Below are 10,661 nucleotides of genomic sequence, written 5' to 3' on the forward strand. Positions count from 1 at the left end.
GGCCAATCCGTTTAACTTTTTTGGATATGATATTGTGAGCTCTATGTGCGAATTCGGAGGCGGTGTTCTTTCCGTGCATCAATGTAGACACTTACTATCGCGAACTCTTGTCAGGGGAGGTCATTCATTTTGGGTGTCACCTATGACTTGAACAGATAGCCTGCTATGCCACCCGATGTAGGCTACTATTATTGTTACAGTTTTTAATCAATGCAACTTAACATTATGTGTAAAGCGACGCAATATAAACCGTAGCCTATGCAATTTATTATCCCGTCTGTTATGACATACACAATAGGTTGTGAGTGTATGTTGACAAAAAATAACCATACAATTAAAATAGTCAACTTAAAACTTTGCTATAAAATATTATTAATTTATAGCACAAAACCATAACCAGTGGGCCTACCAGAACCTCGCATATTAGCGTCATGATTTGTGTGCGTCTATTTGGCAAGGCCACTAGCTGTCATGGATGCGTTGTTGCTAAAGGAAGGCAGGTGTCAAAAGTAAAAAAATAAATGCAGATGGGCAGCTGTTGGAAACGGGGGAGAACTAACAAGCCATGGTGTAAAGAAATTAAAGTGCCAGGAGTTTGCTTTTGCGCGGTTCGCTGCAAGAAAATTGTTTATGGATGCAATAGGAAAACGTTTTAGCACGCCACCAATCAGAAGACCGCCATAAGGTTAACGTTCGTGCACTTCAGGACATCTTCCCTACCTGGTGCAACTAGCCACCACGACAGAGGTAGGCTACGTTTATCTATGGCTGACCGTTTTTACGTTTAGAAAGTAGGCTACGCATGTTCTTTCATAGCGCAACACGACCTGTCCTTAACCATATCGCAACCTCTTGTCAACCTTATACAATCTGTTGCTGAAGACAAAAGCGCCGTCTCCAGATTGTCGTTACAAATGCGCAGACCTCCTGCATGAGCACACACAGTATTGCTGCTCATTGGAAAACTGAGTTGTCTGTAAAACTCAAAATTACCATGTTATCATTAAATGCGGATGAGGCAACAAATGGAAATATGAACAATATCTAGAATGTTCTGATTTGTTACTTTGATGAGGAAATGGGAAGTCTTGCAAACTTGATTTTATAGATTTTACTTGGTGTTGAATTGCATATTAACAAGAAAAAAATCTCCCCTTTAAACACTTTTGGCCTGAAGTAATTAAATAAGAGTGTGTTAAAGCCTTTCTACAATATTGCTGCAGTAGAAAAGAACAGCAATGGCTAATCAGCAATGGTCAGGGATGATACTAAAATATATTTTTGTTCATCAGGAAAACTCAATCTCAATCAAGAACACTCTCAATTCGCCTTATTCACATGGCGGCCATTGGCTGCTAAAACGAGGCTACAGGGTACACAAACCATAGGATTGTTATCTTCTATGCATTCACCTGTAGGTGGCATTAATTATATAGTAAGTGTACCCTGTAGCCTCGTTTTGGTTTAAACAATGGCCGCTGTGTGAATAAGGCGAATACTCCCTTTACTTTGCTGTTTGCATCTTTTTGTACATTAAAAACCAATAGGTCGCGACCGCAAAAGGGGTGCTATCTCTATAGGTAGATATGAACAACGTATGACTTATGGCCTGAAAAAAGTTCAGTCAAACGATTTTTTTTCACTTTAATCCCTGTGACATTATTCCAATAATCCACTGAAACATATCAAAATGTGGAAAACTTGAAAGGGTCTGAAAACTGTTGCACCGTACATGGGGGAAGGGGGTTCTGTGAGGAAATGTGTTCTCTGCATTTTACCCATCCAGGTGTAGTGTGCACACATTCATACACACACACACACACTTGGAACAATGAGCTTGGAGCCCCCACACACTAGGAGTACACCTACACAACCGGAGCAGTAGGCAGTCTTTAATCCAGCATTCAGTGGGGGGTTAGGGGCTTGTTGATGCTGAAATGCACTTTCACTTCATGTTACTAATTCCTTCATACAGAATACTAAATATGTACAATACCAAATATTTACAGTACTAAAGTTTGTTGATGCTGAAATGCACTTTCATTTTATATTAACAACTCAGATTACCCTGAGACGGCGAGCCACCCTCTACGTGGTGAACCTGATCATCCCCAGCTGTTTCCTCATCACACTGGACCTGTTCAGCTTCATCCTGCCCCCACAGAGCGTGGACCGATCCGCCTTCAAGATGACCCTCATTCTGGGCTACACCGTCTTCCTGCTCCTCATGAACAAGCTGCTGCCCGTCACTGGAAACGCCATTCCACTCCTGAGTACTTCTTTTTGACAAACATATCACATTATACACACACATATTAAAGTAAAACCCATGTAGCACTAAGAGGGTACCCAGTTCACACACACACACACGTACCCGCTAGGGGGCGCTGTATGCCCCAATTACTTTCTACCCCAAGGAGCTGTATGCCCCAATTACTTTCTACCCCAAGGAGCTGTATGCCCCAATTACTTTCTACCCCAAGGAGCTGTATGCCCCAATTACTTTCTACCCCAAGGAGCTGTATGCCCCAATTACTTTCTACCCCAAGGAGCTGTATGCCCCAATTACTTTCTACCCCAAGGAGCAACCACTCGCCAATAAAACCTGAGGAGAGTAAAAAAATATACAATTTTATTTTTGTTTAAAAAGTGAAACTAGTGGGCATGGGAGTCCTTGCCAGAGTTGAAGTCCCAGTTCTGTGAGTCTCCGGTCGCGCTCCCCGACTTAGCGCCCACACCACCCCGGACTCTGGTTAGAGAAGATAAGGAAACAGTTAGGCAGGGTCGGCCACCTGGCAGCCAGCCGTTCAACATTCAGGGTTTGCCTACCTCTGGATAGAGTCCCAGTGGCCGCTTCACCAGAGGGGACCTGGATCGCAGCCTGTAGGAAAGGGGGTCACTCATAACAGCACATTCTAACAGCACACATAGATAGATAGATAGATAGATAGATAGATACTTTATTGATCCCCAAGGGGAAATTCAAGGGTCTCAGTAGCATACAGACATCACACACAACATGCACTTACAGCAGAAATGGTAAACATAAGTATAAGTGTAAACATATAACTAAACTCCACTATACAATAAAGACAGTAGAAGATAAGAAACTAACAAAACTAAATACACTATATAAATTAAATTTAAAAAGTCCAATGTGCTTGAGGGTGATCAAGCATAAGACGCTTGTAGTGACAGGGCCGGGACTGGTAAGGTGCTCGAGGGAGTGAGTGTCATGGTGAAGGTGCAAAAAGTAGTCCAACCATAGTCCTTTAGTTATGTGTGCATGGCAAGGTGCTCAAGAGAGTGAGTGTCATGGTGAAGGTGCAAAAAGTAAAAGTAGTCCAACATTAGTCCAACAGTGCAACAGTGCAAGAATAAAGTCTAGAGACCAGCATAAATAATATGGACAAATAGGAGAGTAAAGTATAATGTAGACAAGGTAATATAAAAAACTATGTCAGTGCAAGAACAGGTTGAGGTAATAGGGTTATAGCCCTTCATTCATTCACATAACAGCACTTCTATCCCAAGGCAGGTTGGGGCGCAGAGCTGGGGGCGGTCGATGGGTAGGCCAGGGCTAGCTTGTGAGGGCGCCCGGTGTGGTGCAAAGCGCCGTGGGTTAAAGTGGGGGTTAGGGACAGGCTATCGCTTCCAAGGGAACCGCTTTAGCTTAAATCCAGTTAGCGGCAGCTCAACAGGCAAGAAGGCATTCTCGTATGGCAGTCAGTCGGGCTAGGGCAAGTGCTAAGCACAAGAAAGACACTCAGAGAGTATCCATACAACAATTAGCTGGCTGGGACAAGTGCTAATAGCGAGGGACAGGCTTCCGCTCCAAGGGGACAACGTTAGCTTAAATCCAGGTGGGGCAGTTCAAAGGGGTAACAGAACACTTCGCATATGGCCATTAGCTTTAGGCTGGGCACACATCACAACAAAGGGACTAGCTTAAAACAGGTTAAAAACAGGTTAAACAGGCATCTGGCCCAGGAGGGAGTGCTTATGGCGTTTGGCTTGAAACATTCAGTCACACTCTGTTACGTAGTGAAAGATGGGGCTACTTAGCTTTCCAGGCTGTCTAGTTCCGTGGCGTCCTCTGTTCTGCGTTGGCTTCTCTCTCTCTCTCTTTCGCTCTTGTTATGGTCCTATTCGTGCGGCCCGGCGTTTACTTCCCTCCATCCTTGCCGGCATCTTGTCCTGGTCCCTGCTCTCCTGGGACTCAAACGATTAAAAGCATTTGGTCCCTGCCCCATTCTCCAAAAACACAGCTACCTCATTACTGCCCCATTCTCCAATAACACAGCTACCTCATTACTGCCCCATTCTCCAATAACACAGCTACCTCAGCTACTGCCAACACCTGTACGTAGTCAACGTTAAAGGTTGTATAGCGGGGTAACGTCACTTAATTTGATGTTCAAACAAAACAGACAGCTAGCGCGCTACTCCCTCCCCCTCTCTCCCGTGCATTTGAAACTCTCCTAAATACTTCTGTGATTTGGGAAAAGCCCATAAAAGTCCTGGCAGGAAGCGATTACATCAACGTTTTTTGGTATATCCCAGTTTTTAATATTTTTTTTTCCGAAGTGTTTACAACTTAGTGTTAACTAATATTTTTTGCAAACTGGTACTACGAACAAAATATTAGTGCATTCCTGGATCTACATCCTTATCAGAGGTGGGCGAAGTACTCAATTTCAGTACTTAAGTCAAAGTACAGATATTACTGGTCAAATGTTACTCCGATACAAGTAAAAGTTGCATATTCAAAATTGTACTTAAGTGAAAGTACTGAAGTACTTGATTTTAAAAATACTTAAGTATTAAAGTACAATTTGAAATTACATGTGTAAGGTTTAACACTTAAATGCATGCCCCTGACTAGCTTGTATAAGCTGCAGAATAAGGGATTATAGAATGTTACAGAATGAAGAAACCCAACTGACAGAAAGAAAATGTTTATTTTCTATCAAACTGGCTTGACATGAAAGCAACATTCAAGCAACTTTACATCACAGGTCCAACAGTGGCTCATTGTTTCTGAGGGCAAGTAAGGTAGGTGTGTGTGTAGCACAGCCTACTTCATGCTTAAATCTAACCAACCATTTCAAGGAAACAAAAGAGACTACATGGGTGCACAAATTCCCTCTCCACTTTGTGTTTACAGTATAGACAGCCAACCATTTTAAGTAAACTAAACAAGTCTACATGGGTGCACAAATTCACTTCCCATCACTTAAAATGGTTGCCTGTCTATACTGTAAACAAAACAAGACTACATGGGTCCACAAATTCACTCCCCATCACTGTGTGTGCGAGTACTCGACAGGGCATCCGCCTTCATCTCCGTCTCCGTCTACCTCCATCTTGCTGTCGATTTAGGAATAGAGAACGGTTAGACGTTGAACTTGGTTTTATAGCCTAGTGCACAGATGTGACGCAACCCTGATTAGTGATAGGCTGTCACCTGCGAACAAACCATCACATTTTAGAAGAGAGGGGAGGGGGGGACAGAGTTTCGATATAGGCTAGACCTAGTTTATTGAAAGTTAAAAGTAACGAGAGCCTTAACAGAAATGTAGTGAAGTTAAAAGTACGATTTTTGTCATTCAGATGTAGTGAAGTGAAAGTGAAAGTATTTTTAAAAAAATTAACTCTAGTGAAGTACAAATACTCAAAATCTGTACTTAAAGGAAAATTCCGGTTTTTAGCACTTTAAGGGCCTTTTCTGGTTTGTTTTGGAAGAACTAGACTGGTGGACACCGAAATTTTGACGATTGGTCCTGTCTCGACTTCTCTGACTCGTTTTGAATCGCCTTTTCACTTCTCAGGGTGGCTGGCAATGGGCATACTGTAGTAGGCTACTCAAACATGTCCTAAAACAACCCTTAACGTTCGTTTTCAAAACTGTGCAACTCACCGAGTGGTTAGTGGAGTTCGTTGACTATTAAAAGCTAATATATCGGCGCAATGTATGATTCGTATTTGAACCTGAAGCATAGACGGTGGCGCAGTAATATCAACGTGCAATGACAGAAATCAATGGGATTTTACAAAATGCCAAATAAAAGACGACAGAAACTGTATTTCGCTACGCTACTTGTTTTGGAACATCAATGAACACCACTAACCACTCGGTGAGTTGCACAGTTTTGAAAACAAACGTTAACGGTTGTTTAAGCCTGCAGCAAGTGAAACTGGAGGTAACGTGGGCTAGAAGCAACAATAGTTTAAACAACAACGTGGCTTCCTGTAACTATCAATGGAAAAAGGCATAGAAACTGCTAATCATAATCTTTAAATTGACATTAATTAAGCTGGCTATATGCAACACAATTTATATATATTCCCTTTGCATATCTTTGGGTAGACTTCAAACGTTTTTGAATTTGAGCTTACAGTTCTGTGTCCTTTACATTTATTTAATAGGTAGGCTATTAGTGATACCTCGAAATTAGGCTGCTGTCTGTTAGGCAATTTATTGTAGCCTGCTGTGTGTGCGTGTCTGCACGCAGGTGTCTCCCTCTCCCTCCCGTTTTCATAGGCCTATGTAATGTGTCCAGAAAACCCACAACACGTAACAGTGATAGAGCAATCATAGTATCATGATACGATTGCCATCTGGCGGTAGTGGTTTGTGGGCCTATTGGGGTCAAGTAGGAAGCCCAGCAAGTTCCAAAAGTAGAAAAAAAGTTTTGCGAGATCTCGCAAAACTTTTGCGGGATCTCGCAAAAAGTTTTGCGAGATCTCGCAAAACTATCCCGCAAAAGTGCATCGTTTTTTTTTTTCTTCTTCAAGTTTTTTTTCCCCATTACTTTTTTTTTTTTTTTTTTAACCCATGTTTTTTTTCCCCATGTCACCCGGAGGGCTCCGTACATAGGCATATGGTGACAGATTAATTTAATAATTTTGCAAAGATACTAGGCTATTTGTCTTGCCTTACTCTATTAATTTAGGCTAGGCCTTTTTTTTTTCAGTTATTCATCATCTTCCGTCCTTCGCACTACTTGTGTAGCGCACACATTCTCAGACCTGTCATCATCGTAAGGGAGGTGTTTGGAATCATTCCAGCCAATCAAGGTGGTCACTTCAGTCAAGCTCGTGCATGAGTAATGACGTCATCCATAGCAACGAAGACTCACTCTTAGTTTAGGAGGTGTCATTTTTCCTTACTAAGAGTAGGTCTGAAAGGCTTTGTGAATAACTTTTAAGAGAAAACTACTAGCTAAAATCTTTTAGTGCGATGTAGGAGTACTCCTAGTGGTAAGATAAAAGGCTTTGTGAATACGGCCCCTGGTGCCTTGCCTTGTTTTATGAGTAAAGAACATAGTTGTACTACTGTAGAAGTTTCTTACCATTCAGGGCATTATTAGTGGGGTAATTTACGAGATAAAAGTAGGTTCCATTACGCTTGCAGAAAGTCATTCGTTTCTGACAGCGCTACTCGACGAGGGTTTGACCAAGGGAAAACACGTTCTGGGAGGGTGTTTGGCTCGGGGTCATGGTGCAAAGGACCCTAGGGTAAAATTATTCTGAACCATTGCTTTAAATAACATTTCAATAGTCTACCTTAGAACACCAGAGGATTGCAATGTAATATATAATATAGTATATCTGTATTGTTTTATCCTGATATAAAAAAAAGAGAATACTGAATGTCTGATATTTATGACAGCACATTTTATGCAGATTAGCTTATAGCCCAGGCCTACTATTTCTATTACAACTCTACCTCTTTAATTCAGCTGTCTGGTTGAAGCCTGGAAATATTGTAAACAAAGTAGCATAGTTGGCTAGCTTATCATAGTCTACTGATTGGACTGTTCAGTTTTCCCATGTGTCCCAAGTTTCAAGGTAGCCTAATACTTGTTCTCCTTGGGACAGGCTTTTTAGGAAACATTGGAATTGAGATGATCAATCAACTTGAATGCAAGAGTTTTAAACAAATATGTGCAGCATGCTAATGATGCTAAGCGGATTTAATAGTAACAAGCAAGCAAGGGAGAGGGAGCGAGAGAGAGCGGGGCAAGGAGAGGGGGTTTACTTCTATACTCTTTGGTAAAGTTGAACACATAGTCTACAATGAACACAACGAGAGGTATGAAATTATGATTTATTTATTTATTTTTGGACAACGTAGGCTACCGGTAAGTAAAGTGGGAAATGTGTGTTGCTTATGCGGCCGCATAAGCTGGAAAGCACTGCGTGAAACACTAGAAACGGTGTGTCACGGTTCTGCCTTTTCACACTGTGACACAGGATTGTATCGCATATCCTCACAACCCTACATAGTATCCCTTACACTGTGACACAGGATTGTATCGCATATCCTCACAACCCTACATAGTATCCCTTACACTGTGACACAGGATTGTATCGCATATCCTCACAACCCTACATAGTATCCCTTACACTGTGACACAGGATTGTATCGCATATCCTCACAACCCTACATAGTATCCCTTACAAAAATGAAATGTTTGCGGGAGATTTGCAACTTGTGGGTGATTTGTGGAAAACAAATGTTCTGGTAACAATGTTCTGGCAACAATGAGTTTGCCACTAGTGGCAAATGTGTTCGCCAGTGATTTGCCACCACACTTAACCAATAATGGCAAACTTCCAGTAAACTTCTGGTGACAAACCTAAATTGCATATGAAATTGTTGCAAATTTGCTGCAACATTGCCAAAAGTTAACCACTGTTAGCCAGAAACCTAATTTGCATGTGAAAATATGAACTGTTCACCAGAAACCTGAATTTTCTGTAAGGGATGTTTAAGTTGTAATGTGTACATAGTACAATATCCAGGATCCCAGGCGTGTGTTGGCAATGAGAGGCAGAGGCCCCATCGTTCTTATTCAGCAAGATGAGTTATTTGAAGGTAAAATAACAACATTGTGTTGCTTGTGTGGTCTTAACTCCTGTGCCTTATCTGGCTTTCCCCCCAGATGTGTTTTTCTCCATCTGTCTGGCTCTGATGGTGGCTAGTCTACTGGAGACTATTGTCATCACCAACATGCTGCACAACTCCAGGGATTTACCCCCAGTGCCACGCTGGCTTAGGGTCCTCGTCCTAGAGGTGATGGCACGCGTCGTCTGTCTATACCGGAAGAAAAAGGATGATGGAGTCTTCATTTTCCAAAATCAAGGTATCTGTGTGAACTGTTATGTAACCTTCCACCAGGGTCCAGTCATTGTACATCATAGTGATTTGTTGTCACCATGATATCTGTTGTTAATGTTTATTTTTCCTATATTTTGCTTTGGATAGAAGTGTCAAAATGGCAAATACATAACCATAGTAACTGTATGATCCCATTGACATATTTTCTCAGCCAGTGTTGTGGAGACTAAAGCTGGTGCTGATGCAGTGGACCAGTCCCCTGCTAAAGACACGGCCAGTGAGACGGTGCTGGAGCTGAGGGAGCTGAGGCGACACGTCCAGGCCATCCATCGGCACGTGTCCAAGGGCTCTCAGCCGGACCACAAGACAGAGGAGTGGATCCACATTGGCCACGTCGTCGACCGTTTCCTGTTCATCTTCTACGCCATCTTCATCACCGTCAGCTTCATCACCATCATCGTCATATGGATCCACTGGGACAATGTTTAGTTGCCAGAGCTCACTCAGTGTGTGCTCAAAACCATTTGTTTGCCAGAGCTCACTCTCATGTTTCTCTCTGTCAGGTTGCATTTCTTTTTCACACTGTCACTGGAAAGAGCTGTTTTGAGTGTTTTACTTGGGCAGAGTCTTTTATTCTCTCTAGTACTTTAGAGAAACTATGCCAGTCTCTTTACAAACTGTTTGTTGTTTACCAGATAAAATAGTTTGATGATTTTTTTTCTCATATTCAGTCACATCATTACATCAATTGATTTTATTTTTATTACTTAAAACTTTCAGGGCCAGATGTACTAACGCTTTTGCGCCCACTTAATGCATATTTGTTTTGCAACATGCGTGAAAAAACATAGCGAGGTATGTACAGACAGGGTAAGAGCACAGACTGCCTGTCACGGGAGCTGAAAATGCCAAATTGCATATTTCTGTGTTATGCATATGCATTCATGGGAGGGTCCAGGGGAAAGTGGGAGTTTAGCGTAAAAAGATGAGAGGGGAAGCGTAAAGAGCAACTAGTTATGTATTCAGTGGTATGTACAAAAACTGCACGTCTATTCTGTGCCTAAATATTTCCGCCTTGTAAAAGCAGGTGTTAAATGCGGTTTGCGGTTAAATGCATCAATAAGAGAACCTTTCAAAGACAACAGAATCACTGTTTAGAGCACCAGTTTTGCGTCTTTGTGCCATATCAAAAGCAACCTTAACTTTTGTTGGCCTTTCGAATGTCTTACTTTCACTTTCACATCATCCACTTAAACTTTCCTACTTGCTAGATTTTAGCCTACGTGCACAAGTAGTTTGAGTAGAGCTACTGACCTGCGTGAAGCTGGCCCCCCATGTTATTCAAAAATGATTAAAAACACTGCTATTCGTTTGTGCCGGTTTGTGCCGTAAAAATGATCGTTTGTGCTGTTAAGGGTTTTAAGTAATTAAACTTTACATTTTCTGGCCAGTGACGTCACTCAGCCCCCCCATACTTGTTCAAATTTCCCCAAAATAGTCTCAATCGTTTGTGCTATGTTTGTGCTCATTTGTG

At 41.9% G+C, this 10,661-nt stretch overlaps 1 protein-coding gene across 1 annotated transcript in view; it reads left to right on the forward strand.

The window, feature by feature from the left end:
- The window catches only part of LOC143117467 (5-hydroxytryptamine receptor 3E-like), a 63,309-nt gene extending 52,855 nt beyond the window's left edge, over nucleotides 1-10,454 (forward strand). The window contains exons 8-10 of the mRNA XM_076279213.1: nucleotides 2,063-2,273; nucleotides 8,952-9,152; nucleotides 9,339-10,454. Of these exons, the coding sequence (XP_076135328.1) occupies nucleotides 2,063-2,273; nucleotides 8,952-9,152; nucleotides 9,339-9,616 (690 nt within the window). The 3' untranslated portion in view covers nucleotides 9,617-10,454. The remainder of the gene's footprint in view (nucleotides 1-2,062; nucleotides 2,274-8,951; nucleotides 9,153-9,338) is intronic.
- The last annotated feature ends 207 nt before the right edge of the window (nucleotides 10,455-10,661 follow it).

The sequence above is a fragment of the Alosa pseudoharengus genome, unplaced genomic scaffold (genome assembly GCF_046254945.1).
Source record: "Alosa pseudoharengus isolate Yale_2024_CS ecotype anadromous, Long Island Sound unplaced genomic scaffold, YU_APseudo_1.1 YU_APseudo_1.1_scf_11, whole genome shotgun sequence".
Lineage (NCBI taxonomy): Eukaryota > Metazoa > Chordata > Actinopteri > Clupeiformes > Clupeidae > Alosa > Alosa pseudoharengus.